The 23,256-nt window shown below is 34.5% G+C and overlaps 1 protein-coding gene across 3 annotated transcripts in view; it reads right to left on the bottom strand.

Annotated features, from left to right (window-relative positions):
• Positions 1 to 23,256, bottom strand: part of CSMD3 (CUB and Sushi multiple domains 3) — a 1,277,440-nt gene that overhangs the window by 599,634 nt on the left and 654,550 nt on the right. For all 3 annotated transcript variants that reach the window (XM_011982326.1, XM_011982327.1, XM_011982328.1), the window contains one exon: positions 12,608 to 12,711. In XM_011982326.1, coding sequence (XP_011837716.1) covers positions 12,608 to 12,711 — 104 coding nt within the window. The remainder of the gene's footprint in view (positions 1 to 12,607; positions 12,712 to 23,256) is intronic.

Below are 23,256 nucleotides of genomic sequence, written 5' to 3'. Positions count from 1 at the left end.
AAATTAAAGTTCTTTTGATAGCCTATAAAATATTAAAGTATTATTATTCAAATCCTTTATCTGAATTATTACCAAATGTCAAGTTCATATTTTGATCTCTATTGACTTTTATCACTAGACGACTCTGAAGTTGCCAAGAATAAATGCTATTTCAAACTTTGGGAAAAAACATCCTCCAGGTAACTCTATTGGTGTGACAATGAACACAGAGATAGAGATAATAGAGATAAACAGATAGAGAGAGAAAAGATAAAATGGGCCGTAGATATAGCACAACAAATGACAGGTGCAATCAATCTCTGAATTGTGAGTTTAAATTTGCAGTTTAAATTTTCATCATTTTAGAAATTTTTATCTATATGGCGAATTTAGCAAGAATATGATGTCCAATTACAGTGCTTTATTGCTAAGTAATTTTATTGGTCATAACTTTGTAATGAATATTTCCTTGAAGCTAAAGCCTCAAGGTGAAAAGATATCACACATTTCAATTATTTTTAAGTTAGCAAATGATAAAAAATATGCTTTATACTTCATAAAATGAAATTTGTGTAATTATTATTTTTTAAAGCTTTGTAATTGATGTATTTTTTGCAGGAGTATTTTAGTTATTGAATATGTTATGACTCTATGAACTTTTTTTTTATGGAATAGAATAAGTAATTTGATTTTACCTTTTAGAACCTAAATACTGAAACAAAATGAAACACAAAAAGTCATATATTTACAATACTTAATACTTTGACTGAATTAGAAAATGTTAGAATGTTCCATAGCTTGTCAAATATACATCAAAGTGATACATTATGTGCTTATTAAAATAATTTGAACATAATAATTGAATATAGGATGAAGTTATGTTCTAATAAAAGACTTTTAAATATTTTGATATGAGATGGCTGCTTCTTTTGGCTACGTGTTCTCACTTTCAGCTATTCAATCTTTTTAAATCAATTTACTTGTAAAATAATTTTGGTGCCAAAATTAACTCTCTAGCACATGAATTAAACTTAAAAAGCAAAAAGGAGTTCACAGATAAGTAAAGAGATTACTGAATAAAATGTCTAAATGAAAACTAGTTTTAACTGTTAGAAAAGCATCATTTGAAATACATTTCCTTCAACTGAGGTTTTAAAATACATTTTTGAAAATTTGCCATGCCACGTATTTAGTACTGTTTTGAAATGTGGGTAAGATGGGCCTCTTCTCTGATTCTTTCCCTGTAGAAAGCCCTGCTCTGACCTTTCTCCAGTTTAACTCTTTCTCAGGAATGTGCCTGCCTGGCTGAAATCTGTGTCCCTCCTCCATCACCCTTTGAGACCCTACAGTTGTTTCCAGACAACAACATGATAAATACAGAAACTGGGTGTTATCTTTCAAAATTTCTAGAGCAATTTGAAAGAGTAATTTTATGTCAGGTGAATTTCATCATGAAAAATAATGAGACTGTATTTATTATATTTTATTTCTTTTTTTCTATAAACTTATTATAAAAGTATCAGTTCAAGAAAAATCGGAAATAAAAATCAAATCTATTTTACTGTTTGTTTGTGAAGCACTGTTCTAGAACACACAGGTATGTGGTACCCTGGAATTCCCTGTTACTAGGACCTGCATAGGCCTTTTTTCCAGGTCCATATCCCACAACTTGAACACACACCTCACCTGTGCATCCCTAGGTGCAATGAGAGGTTGTTTGCAGGGTGGGTGGACAGTTTGAACATGCAGGCTAGGTTGACATGTGTTGTGATGAATGGAGTTGAAATTGAGAGGAGAGGGTGGACAATTGGCCTCTGGGGCTGGCAGATAGACTTTCCAATGCCTCCACATTCCAGCAGAGAAATCATACAAGTCTTAAAATTCAGGTTCACTCAAATTTATGTCAACTTCTTTGGTGAATATAAATCCAGGTAATTCTGCTATCACAGAGTCTTAGAGTTCAAAGAAACTTTTGATTCAACTCCAAGTCTGTAAAATCTCATTCTTTTTTATGGCTGCATAGTATTCCATGGTGTATATGTACCACGTTTTCTTTACCCAGTCTATTGTTGATGGGCATTTGGGTTGGTTCCATGTCTTTGCCATTGTAAATAGTGCTTCAGTAAACACATGTGTGCATGTTCCTTTTAGCCAGTCAGCCAGTCCTATTAAAACATCTCTAGGAGGTGGGCCCAAGTCATGTTCTGTCATATTTATCCCTACTTGAGGAAAAGATAGTTACATTTTCAGAGAAGTATAATTTTGTTTCTGAGGGAGAACAGCAAGTTTGAGAAACACATTTTCTGATGATGAATGGAAGAATATAGAACAAAATTAGGAATCACAGATTTTTAAAAATTAATATAATTTCTTAGAGTGAGGACACTGTATATGATGAAATACTTATAATTTGATAGACTACACAAACTAATTACAATATGACAACAGTCATGTGGGAATATAAAAAAATGTAACACTGTTTTCTTTAATTTTCCTAAGAGCAGAAGAAGAAAACTCAGCTATTTCCATTTGACTGTTCACTTGGGATGTAAGGGCATGTACCATCAACATAGTTCTTTTTTCTGGTTTTATGCTGTCTAGCTAATTTTGGCATCACCTTCTTCAAAAAATTAGTTGCAGTCTTATTTCACTTACTTAATTATCCACTCCCTCTAGCCTCATCTGCCACTTGATCTCAATTATTTATTATAGAATTAAATTCATTTTAAAACATTTTCATTCCTGCTCTCCAATGTAAAAGGAAAGAAGGGTATCATCTGTACTTAATAAAGAGAACATTTAGAAGTCTGACAAAACCAATAATAAAAAATATAGTAGATTATTTGAGGCACTTGACATCAAATGAGAATGGATTAAACCCTATGAGAAGTAGGTATGAACAAAGTGAAAGGTTTGGTATGCTTACACAGAAGTGTCATTTGATTAAGAGCTCAATTGTTAATTAATTACTATATTTAAAATACATAGGTGTTTTCCTTTCACTGCCTAAAAATTGTATAGTAAGGACTAGTGCCCTCTTTTTGAGTTTTACAAAAACGTAATATACATAATTACAAAAAGGGCTAAATCTGAATTTGTCTGTGTGCCTGCTAGTCTCATAGTTTTATGATTGTTTAAAGATAATTGATTTTTTAAAGAATTTTCCTAGCTTTCTCACACTCTCACTAAAGGGCAAATTTGCATCCATTGAATGAACAGCCTAAAAGGTATTGGTTGTGGAATGAGACATGAGGCTTTTTTGTTATTATTATTATTTATTTATTTTACTTTAAGGTCAGGATACAAGTACAGAACTTGTAGGTTTGCTACATAGGTATACATGTGCCATGGTGGTTGATGCACCTATCAAGCCATCATCTAGGTTTTAAGCCCTGCATGCATTAGCTATTTGTCCTAATGCTCTTCCCTCTTCCTCCACTCACCACCACCCCAACTAGCTCTGGTGTGTGTTGTCCTCCCTGTGTCCATGTTGTTAATTCCCGCTTATGAGTGAGAACATGCAGTGTTTGGATTTCTGTTTCTTTCTTAGTTTGTTGAAGATGATGGCTTCCAGCTTCATCCATGTACCCATAAAGGATATGATCTCATTCCTTTTTTATGGCTGCATAGTATTCCATGGTGTATATGTAGCATATTTTCTTTATCCAGTCTATCATTGATGGGCATTTGGGTTGGTTCCGTGTCTTTACCATTGCAAATAGTGCTTCAGTAAACATATGTGTGCATGTACCTTTATAGTAGAATGATTTATATTCCTTTGGGTATATACCCAGTAATGGGATTGCTGGGTCAAATGGTATTTCTTGTTCTAGATTCTTGAGGAATCACCACACTGTCTTCCACAGTTGTTGAACTAATTTACATTCTCACCAGCAATGTAAAATCATTCCTATTTCTCCAAGCTTCCCAGTATCTATTGTTTCTTGAATTTTCAATAATTGCCATTCTGACTGGTGTGAGATAATATCTCACTGTGGTTTTGATTTGTATTTCTATAATGATCAAAGATGTTGAGCTTTTTTTTTTTTTTTCATGTTTGTTGGCCACAAAAATGTCTTCTTTTGAGAAGTGTCTGTTCATGTCCTTTGCTCACTTTTTGATGGGGTTGTTTGCTGTTTTCTTGTAAACTTTTTTAAGTTCCTTATAGATTCTCAGTATTAGACCTTTGTCAGATGGGTAGATTGCAAAAATGTTTTCCCATTCTGTAGGCTGCCTGTTCCCTTTGATGATAGTTTATTTTGCTGTGCAAAAGCTCTTTAGTTAATTTAGATCCCATTTGTCAATGTTGGCTTTTGTTGCAATTGCTTTGGGTATTTTTGTCATGAAGTCTTTGCCCATGCCTATGTCCTGAATGGTATTGCCCTGGCTTTCTTCTAGAGTTGTTATGGTTTTGGGTTTTACATTTAAGTCTTTAATCCACCTTGAGTTAATTTTTGTACAGGGAGTAAGGAAAGGGTCCAGTTTCAGTTTTCTGCATATGGCTAGCCAGTTTTCCCAGCACCATTCATTGAATAGGAAACCCTTTCTCCGTTGCTTGTTTCTGTTAGGTTTGTTGAAGATCAGATGGTTGTAGATGTGTAGTGTTATTTTTGAGGTCTCTGTTCTGTTCCATTGGTCTATATGACTGTTTTCATACCAGTGCCATGCTGTTTTGTTTACTGTAACCTTGTAGTATAGTTTGAGGTCAGTACCATGATGCCTCCACCTTTGTTTTTTCTTAGGATTGTCTTGGCCATACAGGCTCTTCTTTGGTTCCGTTTTTTTATAATTCCTTGATGAATGTCAATGGTAGTTTGATGGGGATAGCATTGAATCTATAAATTACTTTGGGTAGTATGGCCGTTTTCACAATATTGATTCTTCCTATCCATGAGCATGGAATCTTTTTCCATTTGTTTATGTCCTTTCTTATTTTCTTGTGCAGTGGTTTGTAGTTCTCCTTGAAGAGGTCCTTCACATCCCTTGTAAGTTATATTCCTAAGTATTTTACTCTCTTTGTAGCCATTGTAACTGGGAGTTCACTCATCATTTGACTGTCTGCTTGTCTATTGTTGGAGTATAGGAATTTTTGTGACTTTCATACATGCTTCTGTATCCTGAGAGTTTGCTGAAGGTGTTTACCAGCTTAAGAAGTTTTGGGGCTGAGAAAATGGTATTTTCTGAACATAGAATCATATCGTCTGCAGACACAATTTGACTTACTCTCTTTATTTCTTTCTCTTTATTTCCTCTCTTTATTTCTTTCTCTTCCACCATCCTATGTTGAATAGGAGCAGTGAGAAAGGGCATCCTTGTCTTGTGCCAGTTTTCAAAGGGAATGATTCCAGCTTTTGCCCATTCAGTACAACATTGGCTGTGGGTTTGTCATAAATAACTCTTATCATTTTGAGGTATGTTCCATTAATACCTAGTTTATTGAGAGTTTTTAACATGAAGGGGTGTCAAATTTTATTGAAGGCCTTTTCTGCATCTATTAAGATAATCATGTGGTTTTTGTCATTGGTTCTCTTTTGTGATGGATTACATTTATTAATTTGCATATGATAAACCAGGCTTGTATCCAAAGATGAAGCCAACTTGATTGTGTGGGATAAGTTTTTGATGTGATGCTGGATTCAGTTTGTCACTATTTTATTGAGGATTTTTGCATTGATGTTCACACGGGATATTGGCTTGAAGTTTTCTTTTTTTTGTTGTGTCTTTGCCAGGTTTTGGTATCAGGATGATGCTGGCTTTATAAAATGAGTTAGGCAGGAGTCTCTCCATTTCAGCTCCTTGGAAGAGTTTCGGAAGGAATGATACCAGCTCCTCTTTGTACCTGTGGTAGAATTCGGCTGTGAATCCATCTGGTCCTGACCTCTTTTTCGTTGGTACTCTATTAATTATTGCCTCAATTTCAGAACTTGTTATTGGTCTATTCAGGGATTTGACTTCTTACTGGTTTAGTCTTGGGAGAGTGTATGTGTCCAGGAATTTTTCCATTTCTTCTAGATTTTCTATTTTATTTACATATAGGTGTTTATAGTATTCTCAGATGGTGGTTTGTATTTCTGTGATAGTTTGTATTTCATTTTTTATTGTGTCTATTTGATTATTCCCTCTTTCCTTCATTAGTCTAGCTAGTGCTCTATTTTGTTATTTAAAAAAAAAAAACAACTTCTGGATTCATTGATTTTTTAAAGGATTTTTCATGTCTTTATCTCCTCCACTACTGTTTTGATCTTAGTTATTTCTTGTCTTCTGCTACTTTTTGAATTTGCGTGCTCTTGCTCCTCTATTTCTTTTAATTGTGATGTTAGGGTGTCAATTTTAGATCTTTCTAGCTTTCTTATGTGGGCATTTACTGCTATACATTTCCCTCTTAACACTGCTTTAGCTGTGTCCCAGAGATTCTGGTATGTTGTTTCTTTATTCTCATTGGTTTCACAGAACTTCTTGTTTTCTTCCTTAATGTCATTATCTACCCAGGAGTCATTCAGGAGTGGGTTGCTCAGTTTCCATGTAGTTGTGTGATTATGAGTGAGTTTCTTAATCCCGAGTTCTAATCTGATTGCACTTTGGTCTGAGAGACTGTTATGATTTCTGTTCTTTTGCATTTGCTGAGTAGTGTTTTACTTGAAATTATGTGGTCAATTTTAGAATAAATGCCATGTGGCACAGAGAAGAATATAAATTCTGTTGATTTGGAGTGGAGAGTTCTGTAGATGTCTATTAGGTCCACTTGATCCATAGATCAATTCCAAGTTTTGAATATCCTCGTTAATTTTCTCTCTTGCTGATATGTCTAAATATATTGACAGTGAGGTGTTAAAGTCTTCCACTATTATTGTGTGGGAGTCTAAGTCCCTTTGTAGGTCTCTAAGAATTTGTTGTATGAATCTGGGTGCTCCTGTATCAGGTGCATATATAAGTAGGATAGTTAGCTCCTCATGTTGAATTGATCCCTTTACTATTATGTAATGCCCAGTTTTGTCTTTTTATCTTTGTTGGTTTAAAGTCTGTTTTGTCAGAAACTAGGACTGCAACCTCTGCTTTTTTTTTTTTTTTTTTTTTTTTGCTTTCCATTTGCTTGGTAAAGTTTCCTCCATCTCTTTATTTTGAACCCATTTGTGTTTTTGCACATGAGATGGGGCTCCTGAATACAGCACACTGTTGGTGCTTGACTCTTTATCCAATTTGCCAGTCTTTGTCTTTTAATTGGGGCATTTAGTCCATTTACATTTAAGGTTAGTATTGTTACATGTGAATTTGATCGTGTGATCATGACGCTATCTGGTTATTTTGGACACTAACTGCTGCAGTTTCTTCATAGTGTCATTTGGTCTTCATATTTTGGTGTGTTTTTGCAGTGGCTGGTACTTGTTTTTTCTTTCTATATTGAGTGTTTCCATCAGGAGCTCTTCCAAGGCAGGCATGATGGTGACAAAATCCCTCAGCATTTTCTTATCTTGAAAAGGTTTTATTTCTCCTTTGCTAATGAAGCTTAGTTTGACTGGAAATAAAATTCTGAGCTGAAAATTCTTTTCTTTAAGAATGTTGAATATTGGGCCCCACTCTCTTCTGGCTTGCAGGGTTTCTGCTGAGAGAACCACTGTTAGTCAGATGGATTTCCCTTTGTAGGTGACCTGACCTTTCTCCCTGACTGCCCTTAACATTTTTTCTTTTATTTCAACCTTGGAGAATCTGATGATTATGTGTCTTGGAGTTGATCTTCTTATGGAGTATCTTAGTGGTGTTCTCTGTATTTCCTGAATTTGAACGTTGGGCTGCCTTGCTAGGTTGGGGAAGCTCTCCTGGATAATATCCTGAAGTGTGTTTTCCAAGTTGGTTCCATTCTAACCATCTCTTTCCCATACTCCAATCAATTATAGGTTTAGTCTTTTGACACAGTTCCATATTTCTCAGAGATTTTGTTCATTCCTTTTCATTCTTTTTTATTTAATCTTGTCTGCATGCCTTATTTCAACAAGATGGTCTTCAAACTCTGATATCCTTTCTTCCACTTGGTCAATTTGGCTATTGATACCTGTGTATGATTCACAAAGTTCTCCTGCTCTGTTTTTCAACTTCATCGGGTCATTTATGTTTCTCTCTATACTGGTTATTCTAGTTAACAGCTCCTATAACCTTTTATCAAGGTTCTTATCTTGTTTGCATTGGGTTAGAACATGCTCCTTTAGCTCAGCAATTTGTTATTACTCAACATCTGAAGACTACTTCTGTCAATTCCTCCATCTCATCCTCTGTCCAGTTCTGTGCCCTTGCTGGAGATGCATTGCAATCATTCGGAAGAGCGGAGACACTCTGGCCTTTTGGATTTTCATCTTTCTGTTGTTGTTGTTAATTTTTTCTCATGTTCTTGAGTTTGTCTACTTTCTATCATTGAGGCTGCTGACCCTCAGATGGGGTTTTTGTGGGAACTTTTTTTTGTTGTTGATGCTGCTGTTGTTCCTTTCTGTTTGTTTGTTTTTCTTTCAATGGTCAGGTCCCTCTTCTGTAAGGCTGCTGCGGTTTGCTAGGGGTTCACTTCAGGCCCTAATCATCTGGTTCACTCCCGCATCTGGAGATGTCACTTGAGGAGGCTAGAGAACAGCAAAGATAGGTTGCTGTTCCTTCCTCTGGGATCTCTGACCTCGAGGGCCACTGACCTGATGCCAGTAGAAACACTCCTGAATAGGGTGTCTGAGAACTGTTGGAGGGTCTCATCCAGTTGAGTGGCATGGGGAGCAGGTCCTGTTTAATGGAGCACTTTGACTGTCCCTTGGTGGAAGGGGTGTGCTTTGCTGAAAGGAAAACCACTCGCCTGGTCTGCCTGGATTGCTCATAACTAGCAGGAGGAAAAACGAAGTCTGCTGGTCCCTGGAGACTGCGGCCACCCCTCCCACTAGGGACTCAGGCCCAGGGAGATCAGAGTTCTGTCCCTGAGCCCCTGACTGGAGTTCTTGGAGTTCCTGCAGGGAGGCCCAACCCAGTGGGGGTAGGATGGGTCAGGTTCAGGCCTGAAGAGGCACTCTGGCCACAGTCTGCCACAGCCGGTATGTTGGGCTATGGTGGATACCTCTTGAGACCAAGTCATCCAGTCTTTCCAGCTCTAACAGCGGAAAAGCATGGGCTGGAACTATAGAGATTGCTGCCACCTTTCCCCTACCCTGGGAGTTTAGTGTGTTAGGCAGCTATCAGTCCCAGTGTTGGCTGCCAACCCTCCCCCAAGAAGCTCAAATGACTTAGATATCAGGCAGCCACAGCTGAGGTGCTGGCCACCCCTTCCCCTGGGAGCTCAACAGGCTTAAGCAGATCTAGATAAGTGACTATTGAGAATCTGTGTGGCTCTCTTGTTGGGATCCTAGGTCCTGGTGGCGTGTGCTCGTGACTGGGATCATCTGATCTGTGGGTTGCACAGTTCCGTGGAAAAAACATGGTTTCTCAGGCTGGGCAGCACACTCACTCACCACCTCCCTTGGCTGTGGAATGGGGGCTCCCCTGCCCCATGTGGCTTTCAGGTAGGCTGCTGCACCACACTGCTCTTCCTCCCTCTCCTTGGATTATGTCAGTTGCCTAGTCAGTTCTGATGACAGAACCTGGATATCTCGATTGTCAGTGCAGGATTTGTACACTGTTGTGGTTCTTTTCAATGGGAGCCTCCAATTGCTGCTGCTTCTAGTTGGCCATATTGGCCCTGCCTCAAAGCCTAATTTTTAATCCTGACTGAAGATGCAGTTCTCATTGGAAACTTTAAATTGGATGGTGTAGGAACAACCATTTGGATACTTGGTATTCTTTTGAAAAATAATATCTAACAGTGATTCCATATTATTTATAAAATGATTTTCTGTCCAAAAAGAATATCAGCTGGTATATCAGAATTCATGATTGTCTTCAGAATTTTTCTAACATTGAAACAAGGTGAAAAATATGGTACAAACATACATTTTTTTTTAACATTAGAGATTGTACAGACCACTGCTTAATCCCAATAAATGTACTCTTTTTATATTTAAACCATTCTAATGGTTGAGTATTTAAGATAATTTTGACATCTTTCTTCTGTGTTTTACTGGGTTACTATAACAATATTTTATTTATATATATATATATATATAGTTTCCACCTATAATTGTGTGATACTAATTAGCTCAAATAGCTTTTTTTAAAAGAAAGCAGCAATAGGAGGACATAGCATCTATGATCTTGGATGTCAGTTGGAGAAGATGATTTCTAATATTTTATCCAAGGCTGAGATATGAAGTTTTTTGTGGCAGATATATGATAAAAGCTTCTTAAAAATATTTTTTTAGTCAATTGACTAGCCAGCCTGCTTTTTCTTGTCCATGTTTTTAAAAATCTGAACCTAAAATCCAGTTTTCTGTCTTAAATAGAAAAAGGAAAAGATGTCCCATCAAATGCATGTTTTACAATTTTATTTCTGAAGTGCATATGATGGGATCTATCAAACATGTAGAGAGAAACATATGCAATGTGTGGGGATTAGTCACCAAATTTACTATATATTATTGATATCCAAGAAACTTCAATGTTTATGAGTGTCAGGTAAAGAAACAAACATATTTACTTGGAAAACAATGGATAAATTGATAGAGAAAGCAATCCACATTTTGTCTTATATCAGGTGTTGCATAATTAAATAGTTACAGGCCCAGGCAGGAAAGCAAAGGACCTTAGAAGTTCGAGTGGAAAATGATAGAGGGATGAGTGGCCACAAAGATTCTATGCCCTCTCTAAAGGAGGCAGAAGACAGTCCCAGCCAATTTTTGCTACGTGACTATGAAGATCTAGTGTCACCAGTTTTACAAGAAACCATAAATTCAAATTTTTATATGTAATTTTCAGTTCCTTAAAACTCTGTATTTGACAAACAATAACAGGAAAAAAAGCATAGCTAATCATCAGAGCAGTTCTGTTTCTGCCAATTTATATATATACAATTTTACAGTATATTGCATATAAAATACATGCAATTTTATATTAAAATGAAATCTAATCTGTCAGGTATAAAACTACAATAAAATTTAGTAGGAACTGTTGATTATTTCTGGAAAATGTCAGTGTGGTGATATTCCTAACAGGCTCAACACGTTGCTCAGGTGCAAGAAAAGTGCTGATCATTTTCAAGAGAGGAAGTATTAAGAATGAAGTTACAAAAATGTGAGCAACATAACTGATATAGTTTGGATTTGTGTCCCCACCCAAATCTCATGTCAAATTGGAGATGGGACCTAGTGGGAGGTGACTGGATCATGGGGGGTGGATTTCTCCCATGCTGTTCTCATGATAGTAAGTGAGTTCTCACAAGATCTAATGGTCTTAAAGTGTGTGGGACTTCCCCCTTTTCTTTCTCTCTCTCTCTCTCTCCCCTGCCACCATGTGAAGAAGGTCCTGGCTTCCCCTTTGCTTTCCGCCATGATTGTAAGTTTCCCGAGGCCTCCCAGTCATGCTTCCTGTTAAGCCTGTGGAACTGAAAGTAAATTAAATGTCTTTTCTTCATTAATAACCCAGTCTCAGGTAGTTCTTTAAAGCAATGTGAAAACGAACTAATAACTGAACATGTAAAGCATGTAAAATGCTGGCCCATTTGTCCATCACACCTTAGGAAACACAAAATGGAACTGTAGTAGGCCAGAGATAGACAAGTAAATCATGTTGATCAATGATATCCATGTTGCAGACAGAGGAGAGAGGTTGAAGTTGAGGTCAAGGGTGCATGAAGAAAGGTGAGAAAGTTTTGTATTTGCTTTGTTTTCTAGAAAAATAAGACTAAAGAGCAGTAATATTGGGGTCTATAATATACTATGTGTGGTTATGAGGTTAACCCCTGGTTTATTACAGGATTCCGGTTTATTACAGGATTCTGGAATAATAGTTCTAGAAGGCCTTCTTTTAAAATTAAAAAGAAAATAAAAAGAAGAGGGAGAAGAGAATGAAAAGGAAAAGAAAAAAAGGAAAAATAAAATTAGCTTACCTTTAGTCAATGTATACAGTAAGAAATACACAAACCCACACAATAAGGGCATTACCACTAGTAGCTGTCTATGCTGATACTAATTTTTTTAACATTTATATCAGTTGTTCTCAAACTTTGATGTGCATAAGGATCATGCAGGGAGTCTGTTAAAATATAGATTGATAAATTCACATCCTGGAGATGCTGATTCACTAAGTTTGGCTTGAGGGCCTAAAAATCTACATTTTCAAATGTGCACCAAGTATTTGTGATGCATTTGTGATGCAAAAAGACTCTATTTTGAGAAGCATCAGGTTAGATGAGCAAGCCCTCACCAGACATCAAATCTGTTGACACCTTAATCTGGTACTTCTTAGCAGCAAGAACTATAAGAAATACATTTCTATTGTTTATAAGTCACCCAGTTTACTGCATTTTGTTAGAGAAGCCCAATTGAACTGAGCCAAAGTGCCTTAAATCTCACTGAAGAAGCACTAACAGATTCTATGAAAGTTACTAATAATAACTAAGTTACTGTTCATCTTCTGCCTGTAGTAGTGGGAGCGATCAATGTAAAACAATAATTTGAAAGTAAAATTTTATTAGTAGTCGATAGACTAAGGCAAAAATGAAACATTGGGAACTTACACTTGGAGCACGGTCCTAGGATCTCCAACTTCGCCCCCATCACCAATTGTCAAGGTATCATAGCCAATCTCCAGATCAAATTCTTCAAAATTTATCTGGATAACCTAGTAGTAAACAGAAACATACACCTTCCTTAAATATATTGTATTACGTAATAGAAACAACAGAAAAAGCAATGACAGAAAAGCATTCTTTGTCTCTCCACACACACACACACACACACACACAAGCAGTTATATATATATACACACATATATATAAAACTGTATTGTATTTTCTGCATTAAATGTTCAATGAAATTTCATGGTTTCTGTTTATAGAATACTCTTATTTGAAGAATGATTAAAGCAAATCTACTCTAAGAAGGCTTTATAAAAAGTATATGTAGGTGGAGAGTAGTTTTCCACACATTTGCATGTATATTTTATAAAGTTAACGTGCAGAAACAGAGTGTGCTATTTCCATTAAGTAGTAAAGCTTAAAATTTGTTAGAGCTAAACTTGAATCTAGATTGCCAGAATGGTATCAAGTTTATTTTTATGTATCCTTTGGTAACAGAATTCCTCAAATATATTAAAATGAGTGGCAAAACTGGGAGCACAATACTTTGAGAGGCACACTACACCATGGTATGTAATTCAGCATTATTTCTTACTAAAATATACTCATATATTCATATATTGCTTATATAGCTATGCAAAAATTCAAATTTAATTAAATTGCAATTTTAAAAATAGCTAAAATATTGAAAAGATGTAATTAAGAATCAGTACAGAAAGAAATTACATAAAATTACATAGTGTCCTACATATAGTCATGTTTTGAGCAAAAAATAATTTATAATAAATTATTGTTCATCACCTGATAAAATGAATGCCTGAGGTTACCACATTATGAGAGAATAAATGAAGAAGATATTTCTTTAGTAATATTTATAACTATTTTCTACTTTGTTATTATAAAAATAATTAAAAATAAAGGAATTTATATCCTGACTTATTTTGCTGTATAACAATTTTTGACTACACATATTTCTTGTTTTATAAAATATTTTAGTATTTGCATTGACTAAAGCAATTGTTTTGTCCAAATTTAAATATAGCATGTGAATGAAAACTTTGACCTACACATTTTAAATGATCATAATTTTTTTTTTTTTTTTTTTTTTTTTTGAGACGGAGTCTCGCTCTGTTGCCCAGGCTGGAATATAGTGGTGCGATCTCGGCTCACTGCAAGCTCTGCCTCCCAGGTTCACGCCATTCTCCTGCCTCAGCCTCCAGAGTAGCTGGGACTATAGGCAGCCACCATGCCTGGCTAATTTTTTTGTATTTTTTAGTAGAGACGGAGTTTCACTGTGTTAGCCATGGTCTCGATCTTCTGACCTCGTGATCCACCTGCCTCGGCATCCCAAAGTGCTGAGATTACAGGCGTGAGCCACCGTGTCCAGCCTACATGATCACAATTTTTAAAATATGTGTTTTGTTCCACGTATAGTTAAATATAAATACTTTCCATTGATAATTACCTGTCAGTATAGATTTACATTGTTTCCCATTTTCTTTTCTTTTCTTTTTTTTTTTTTTTGGCTACTATAAGCAACATAGTCATGAGCAAAATTAAACATCTTTTGGTTCACATTTTGAAGTATGTCTCTAGGCAGTATACTTGCTAGGTAATAACAGCAAAAATTCATTTTATAACCTAGTCCCATATGGTTTTCCAAAATTGTTTTACCAATTCAAATGTTCACATTTGCATACATTGAATGTATTTATTCCTACAACTCTAGTATGTGTAAAAGTGTTTTTTGTTGTTTTGCTTTTGTGTGTGTGTGTGTGTGTGTTTTCCTTATTACTAATTGAGTTGCACATCTTTTTATGTGTTTATATATCATTCATATTTCCTTTTCTGTGACACAACTATTTGTGTTTTGGCATCTTTTTCCCTCAGACCTCTTGTCTACTTGTTATTGATTGCAAGAATTCTTTATATTGGTGATTCCAAAAGCATTCCATTACAGCACACTTTAAAAACAATAATATTTGTAATACACAAAGGTGAACAGATGAAGCTGCTTATAATGGAAATTTTATTTTTATTTTTTGCCCAGGACCTTCTGTTCCATAGAGGGAGTTAAATCAATATCTTAGTTCTACCTGTGGCTAACTCATAGTACACCACTGGACCTGGCTCACTAGTTGAGATCAGCTTTATATATTATGGGTACTAATTCCTTACATTATATGTGTTGCAATAGCTTCAAGTTCACAGCTTCCTTGTTAGATTACTTGATACAAAAAGTTATTAATTTTACCAGAGTAAGACTTACTTATCTACTCATAAAATAGTAGATAAACAAATCCTACTCTGGTAAAAATTATTAATATTAATGACACAAGCTCATACAGATGTATCTTCATATCTTTTATCTTTTGTGAATTGACTTTTATAGAAACTGCAAAGTAGGACTGTATTGGAGGCAGAATTCTAAGATGTCTTCCAATATTCTAATCCCCTGGTGTAGATAACCTATATGATACCCTCCCCTTCAGTGTGGGCAAGATCTATGAAGATGATGGATTATCAATCCTATGATTAGCTTATATTATATGGAAAAGGTGAAGGAATATTACAGATGTGTAATTAAGGTCTCTAATCAGTTGACTTTAAGTTCATCAAAAGGGAGATTATTCTGAGTGGGCCTGACTAATTCAGGGGATTCCCTTTAAAAGAAGGTCTAGAAGTAAGAGATCAAAAAACAAGCTAACAAAAAATCAGAAGAGATGCTCTCCTGTTAGACTTGAAGATACAAACTGCCATGCTGTGGAAAGGCACGTTTAACATGGAGCAGTGGTGCCCTTTACAAGGTGAGGGCCTAAGTCCTGCAACCACAATAATTGAATTCTGCCAACAAGTGAGCCTGGAAGAAGCCCTACAGTTTCAAATGAGATCCCATTCCGGACCAATGCTTTGATTTCACCCCGGTACAACCTTGAAAAGAAGACCCAGATATCCATGCCTAGACTCTTTTCCTGTGGAAACTGTGAGATAACAAATTTACGTTGTTTCATGTTGCTAATTTTGGGTAATTTTTTACACAGCAATATAAGTTAGCACAGTATTCCTTTCATTTTTCCCTCCAATATGAACACCCAGTTGTCTCAGTACTTTTTATTTAATAAAAAGCCCTTCTTTCTCCAATGATCAGCAAACTCTAATATATATAACTATTCTATATGTAAGTATATTGGATTTTGGATTATGGATCTTGTTCTCTTGGTAAGTTTGTATGTACCCAAACTACCACAAATTGGCTTATTATTATTATTACTATAAGATAAGACTGTATCTTATAAGTCAGATACTCCACAAACTTAATCCTTTTGTTCTTTGGGAGTATTTTGACTACTCTTGGACCATTTGTCTTTCACATATCAACTTGTAAAATTCTTCAAAAATTTATTTGGGCTTTCTATTGGAATTGCAGTGAATCTATAACTGATTTGTTGAGAACTGACATCTTAAGGTATTGAATCTCCCTACACACAAGTCTGACTTATCTCTTCATTTATGTAGATCTCTAAATATCTTTTAATAATGTTTTTAAAAATATATTACATGTTGAGAATGCTTTTTGCTATTGAAAGTGGTATTTATCTTTATATTTGGAACTTTTTTGGTATATAGAAATGAAATTTATTTTTTTGTCTATTGATCTAACTAGGCACTGGGTAAAGCATCCATATTATTTAAAAACATTTGTAAATTATTTTTAGTTTCTTACATAGCAAGCATGTCTTCTGTAAATAATATTTTAGGTTCTTCTTTTACAAATTATGTAATTTTAAAATCTTAACTTTCTTGTATATCTGGTAAAATGTTTACTAGAACAGATGACAACTGGCCTCATTAAATTGTACCTCATTCAAGAGGGAATGCCTCCAATATATATGTTTGTATGTCTGTGTGTGTGTGTGTGTGTGTGTGTATGTATGTTTGTTTGCATGGTATTTATTCATAGTTTTATACATTTCTTTTGTTTTCTTATAAACTAATAATGACATGAACATTACTATGTTTCTTATATTTCAGAGAGAGTAACTCTCAAAGTACCTCATCTGTCATCCTGCCAAAAGGATAAATCCCATGATCTTCATCACCCCAACCTATTTCACAGTAGATCTATGAGTGAACTGTAATTAAAATTAGAGAATGTCTCCTTTCATATGACTTAAAAGTCTAATAGGCTAGTGGATACAAATTAAGTGTCTAATAAATGACTGCCTGATTGATTGCTAGTTCTATGCCAAACTCTTGATATCCATTATTGTATAATCATGTGCTAAAGACTTTGGACACCCATAGAATGGTAGATCTTATTTTGCCGAAATTGTAACTGAGACTCTTGCATATATATATGCAACAATGAGAGCTCTATCTCACTTTAAATTAAGTGATGAATTAATTACTAACTAATCCATATACTTTGGGATAAGCACTTAACCACTGAGCTGTCATTGAATTTTTAGACACTTGCAATTCTTGAACAGTTTCAATGACACACAATTACTGAGAAGCTAGAATATTCTGATTGAATTTTTATGATACATTCATTTTAGTTTGATTCATTTATGCTTATTTTTAACATTATTATTGAAATAGTTCACAGAAGTAAAACTTGTACATTAAAAAAATTAAAAATTACCTTTGCCTTATTTGAAGCCATTAATATAAGTAAGGCATTACAGTAAAACCCCAACATAGCATATTGAGATATGGTTAAAAGAAAAATACCTTTAATAGAATGTATAAATAAAACTTAGGAAAACAAAAACAAAATGACAAGAAAACTTGTTCATGCTATAATGTAATAAGTAGCATCAGTAGTCTGATGTAAAATTTTCCTTCTTTATTGATACTTTAATAATATGAAAGTGACCAAATAGACATTTCCACCCATTTATTTTTGTATAATATAGAAAAGTTAATATAAAAAATCAACAAATAGTCATCAGTATAATAGGAATGCTTCTTCTACATGTTTATTTGGTAGTAGGGCAGAAACATTTAGTAAGAAAATAGGAAAAATATTATGCATTTAGTGTAAAAAGAATGCCATACATTTTGCCTGCTTTACTTCTTCCTAATCATTTGTGGAGTAAATAAACAAAAACATAAATTGCATTTAGCACATAGGACTAATGAAAAAAAAAAAAACTGTAATAATAAAATATGCCCTTAAAGTATTTAAATAATGTATAATTGTCTTTATTTTTTTTAAACCAAGTAAGTCACTCTCTTGATTTCCATTGTGGAATGGTGATTCTAACTGGATTGTTTAGTGTTGCTTATTGAGGTTGGAATTAAACTATTTAATCTACTAATGAAGTCAATTAAAAATAACATAATGCTTTTTAACACTGACTTTCCAGAAGTAAAAAATCCATAGATAGCATTAAACATTAAATACTTGGTAGATCAATTTCTCATAAGGCTCAATACATAGGTTTTTACAGGATGTTTTGTTAAAACTGGTACAGAAGCTATGTCTCATAATCTTCATTCTGTGAATCTTGCACTGATAATTTAATACCATAACTTCTACATTGTCATTATTTCTGAAGCCATGTGGAATTCCCACTTAATACCCATTAACATGAATTTTTTAAATGAAATATATTTATATTACATAAAACAGTGGTCTCAGAATTATAAATGCATTATTTTATTTAGACCCTAAAAGTCTATCTTGTGTACATCTATACACTATTCTGGCTGCCCAGCACCTGACTATCCTCCTTTTGTCTGGGAAATTAGGAATCTTGCTAGGAAGTACAGCATACCTCCCAATATGGTCAGATCCTAGACTCCCCATTATTCATTGTATCCAGTGTACAGGTATGATAACTAAGATTCTCTTATCAATCAGATACACATCTTAAGTGTATAAATAAGGAAACAAAGATTGGATTCTGGCAAAGATTGTCAAAAGCAGCAGAAATATACAGTTTCAGGGGCAACAGTGGTTGTAATATGTAGTGGCACTGAAATTCTAGAGCACAGCAGTCTTGTCCAACAGGTAAAAACGAATCCTCCCAGGAGTCAGAGCCAGAAGCTGTGGAGCACTATGACAAGGTAAATAGATTCTATTACATTGCAAGCTTTTCTAGGAACTCATTCCATTTCTAGAGAAGTCAATGTTCACTAGTCTTATCCAGAAGGATATGGTATTGTTCTATGACCCAGTAACCATTGTATAGCTTCAATTCTCTCTTCTTCTGAATGGGAGTTCTTAGGGAAGTTACCCTGTTTGTTTTCTATACTTTTATATTGGATTTGGCCTTTTAGCCACAGGTCTTTAGACAGTGAGGAATTACCTGTAAATATAATGGAGAAGCTAGTGTATCACTTAGGGATTCTGGACATATCTTTGTATGTAGTAAATGGCTGAAATTTTAGGTTTTCTCTATTAATGCAGATAGAAAATATGTTTTATGTAAGTATTTTTTCCAAAGTGAATGCGGGAGAAGAAAGATGGGTCAGGAGAGGTATTTGATAACCAAAGGGGAAAATGTGGTAGATGCTATTGATTGCTTACCCAATAGCCACCTTCCTTATTTGCCCTTGACCTTTTCTTCTCAACAGGACATATATTTTGTTCCCGTGTATCCTTTTCTGTACATCCTAATGCTCAGGGACTGCTCATCCAATTCTGAGTCTCCTGAGATGGGTCCTAATCACTCTATGTCCCATTCCATTTGTCAGTGATTAGATTATACATATTTGACCTAATTCTGGCCACTGGAAGATGATTAGCAATTTGCTGAGGAGCTTTTGCAAAATGATTTCTTGGTTTTCAAAAAGTACAAAAAATCAGTCTGCTTTGAGGTAATTCTATCTGAATGTATTGAGCTATTACAACCATCTCACAATACGTAGTTTGAAGACAAAGCCAAACTACATATTGAGATGTCCAGAACCTAGGAATGGTGTTTTTCTGTGTGTGGGGGGCTTGCATGCTTCTGGTCAGTATGCTTTTTAAATATTGCATTTTCTTATTACTTAAGTCATTTGACTTGAGGTTTCCCATATGTAAATTGAAGACATTCCAATGAATAAATGGTTTTAATAACTTCTCCCTTTAAAGGAATGTTTTGCCCAAGTAATTTTCCCATGTTTATTTGGCTACTGGTGATGAAACTAAACTTCAGGTTTGCTTGACGATAGTGATTATCTGCTTAAACATCACCCTATTCTACGTTAACAAAGTTCTGAAATTTAGAAAATACTTTCTGTGTATCCCAAATACCTCATATCATGTTGTTATCATAATATAGTTCATAAATATGTTCTTTGATGTTTGGCATATGCCTCATGTATTAAATAGTGATGGCAGGGAGAGACAATTTCTGAAAGCTAACAACTAATAAATATTACATAAATTCCTTGGGAAAAATATAGAAAGTGTCTATTGATATAAGTTCTTTTGTGTTCTATGGTAAAGTCTGTATTTTTTAATTCAAAATAATTCTGGAAGCTGAAGAAATTTCACAATATTAGTCATTTTTAATTTACATAATTAGTACAACATTCAAATTAGCCTTTGATGATGTTTAACCAAACAAATTAATGATGCTTTAACTAATGTCAATACCAATACCAAGCTATACTCATTAGTGAGACAGGATGATATAGATAAGTCCACGGGAAAAGCCTGGGATTATAGCCCCATTTCTCTCAAAAAATGTTATATTGTCTTGAGCAATTCTGTAACATATACAAAATAGTGTTTATAATTCATATTTTAAGGTTGAAATATGTATTACAATAAGCAAAGATTATAAAATAATACATAGGATGCTTGTAGGGCCTCATAAATGGTAGTTGTTATTAGCTATGTCAATTATCTTAAAATAGGTGTTCACATCTGTTCACAATGAATCTTGAGGATGAAGTTCTTTTATCAGCAATCCCATTTGATTCCAAGATAAGAGTTTTTCCCCTGAACTCTATGCTGCTAAAAATGTACCTTTTCTGGGAGCAGCTTTTCTCCATTATGATTATTTCAGAACGGCAATAAGTCACTCTAATATTAACAACTATTATTGCTACCCAGTGTGGAAATCAGAATGCATTATGTATGTATAATTACAAAATATAAAAACTTCAATTAATCTTAAGGTATGCAAATACCATGTTACACAATCAACTTGACATCTAATTAAAGCACTTCTTTCTTCATATACTTTCTATACCTTGGCAATCATAGTCCAATGAGGGAAACGTGACATAAGCAAGATGAATACAATACCCTGTGTTGACTGCTTTGAGATATGGACACACTGGGTTATATTAGCAGAGATGACAGTCACTCAATCCAGTTGGAGAGTAAAGAGGAAATAATCCCTTGAGATGGAAAACCCCAGACACTGCCAATGAAGGTGGAGTTGGGAACTGGGAAAGAACATTCTAGGGAAGAATGTGAAATATGGCAAAGTGAAAAAAATATTATTTTTGTTTCTGAAACATGAACTGTGAGGCAAAAAATGATGAGAAGGAACACTAGAAATGAAGGCAGAAAACAGACCATGTTAGGGACTTTGAACTTAAGTCCATACATATAGAAGTATATGAAAAGCAGCAAATTACGATTTTGAATGAAGTTGAAAGGGTTATATTTAATTTTTTACTTGCTCACTTTGGCAGCAGGAACAATCTGGATTTGAAGGATAACAGGGCAGAGGTAGAGACATTGAGGACCTAAACTTGGGCTGTTGAAGCAGGGATGGAGAAGAGTGGATTCAGTTAAGGTTTCTTTGCTCCAAATTAAAATAATTATAATAGTTTTTTTTTTTTCCTTTTTCTCCATACATTTGAAAGCATTATTCAAAGGCACACATAAAAATCATGCCTTGGCAGGACTGTCTTATCAAATGTTATTGCTTATAAATGTCTAATTTAGAGAGAGCAGAATATGGAGTACCTTTATTAAAAAATCATATAATTCAGAATAATCCTAAAACTTGGTTGCTTTTGTGGCATGTATTATAAATGACATACATTTCACATGCATATGGACAATTCATGTTAATGATATTTAAATAATAATCATCCTAAATTAGCTATTTAAAAATAAATATACAAAGGTAAAGTTATATGAAATTTGTGAAATAGGTAAATATTGTATGATATAAAATGCTTAAAGTATGACACGTGAAAATTCCTTATTTATTCATTTGAAAGTAATATCATTTTAGAGAAAAGAATACATATCTCATTCTAGAAGAATTATGAACTGCAATATTTAATATTTTACTTACATATTTTATTACAGAATATGTATCCCAAGACTCTAGGCTAGACCATTCAACAGTGAGAAGTGCCACCTCAGGGAATTCTCTAGGCTCATCCAATTTGCTGCCAGTATCAGGTTAACAGTTTCAATTCTTGCAAGGGATAATATTTTAGATACGGGGTGGAGGAGAGTGTGGGGACACTGAGAGCTATTGATGGAGTGATGAAAGCTTTTAGCTTTGTTTTATTTTTCTATGCCTTTAATATCTGTACACTGGTCTTCTCCTTTAGGGGATTCCTGGTATGTAACAATGACAGATTAAATAAAGGACGACAAATGTTTCACTGAAGGGAAAAAGCTACATAAAATGAAAAATTCATCAAATATTAAATCCATAACACAACAGTACAAAACCATTGGTTCTTTCGCATCATTTATTCATGCTTAGCTACTGGAGCATATAATTTAAATTCCATAATACATATAAACGATCAACTTGAATTTACAGATTTTGAGGAAAATCCTTGCAGATAATATTCTTGGTTTTAAGAGATTATTCATTACAAATTTGTGTAAGTTAGGTGATATATATTCAAAATATTTTGAAAAACAGATATGTATGAGGTTAATTAAAATAAATTTGCTAAGAAGGACTCTTTTCCTAGTTTTTGTCCCTTATTAAAAATAGGGTCATCATGGTCTAGGATACCTCTCTTTTCATTTATTTATCTGTACCTATTTTAATATAAAAAATGTTTGACTCCAGACTTTGAGTAAATGAAAGGTTTGTTCAAAATGATTAGACACAAAACTATAGTAGTGATATACAGATATTTATATACTTTCATACATAATGAACTGTGCAATGAGTTTTAATTCTAGCCTCAGTTTATCCTTGTTATTTTTCTTATGACACCAAAAAGAAAGGATGTAAGATAACAGCTTCTCAATTCATGGTCTTTGCTGCTAACTTTACTTTTGTTTATGTAATTTCTTTTTTTTAATATTATACTTTAAGCTCTGGGGTACATGTACACAATGTGCAGGTTTGTTACATATGTATACATGTGCCACGTTGGTGTGCTGCATCCATTAACTCGTCACTTACATTAGGTATATCTCCTAATGTTATCCCTCCCTGCTCCCTTCTCCCCACAATAGGCCCCGGTGCATGATGTTCCCCTTCCTGTGTCCAAGTGATCTCATTGTTCAATTCCCACCTATGAGTGAGAACATGTGGTGTTTGGTTTTCTGTTCTTGCAATAGTTTGCTGAGAATGATGGTTTCCAGCTGCATCCATGTCCTTACAAAGAACACGAACTCATCCTTTTTTATGGCTGCATAGTATTCCATG

Source organism: Mandrillus leucophaeus, unplaced genomic scaffold, assembly GCF_000951045.1.
Source record: "Mandrillus leucophaeus isolate KB7577 unplaced genomic scaffold, Mleu.le_1.0 Scaffold239, whole genome shotgun sequence".
NCBI lineage: Eukaryota > Metazoa > Chordata > Mammalia > Primates > Cercopithecidae > Mandrillus > Mandrillus leucophaeus.
Note: the sequence above shows the minus strand (reverse complement) of the source record. Positions and strands in the feature narration are given on the sequence as shown.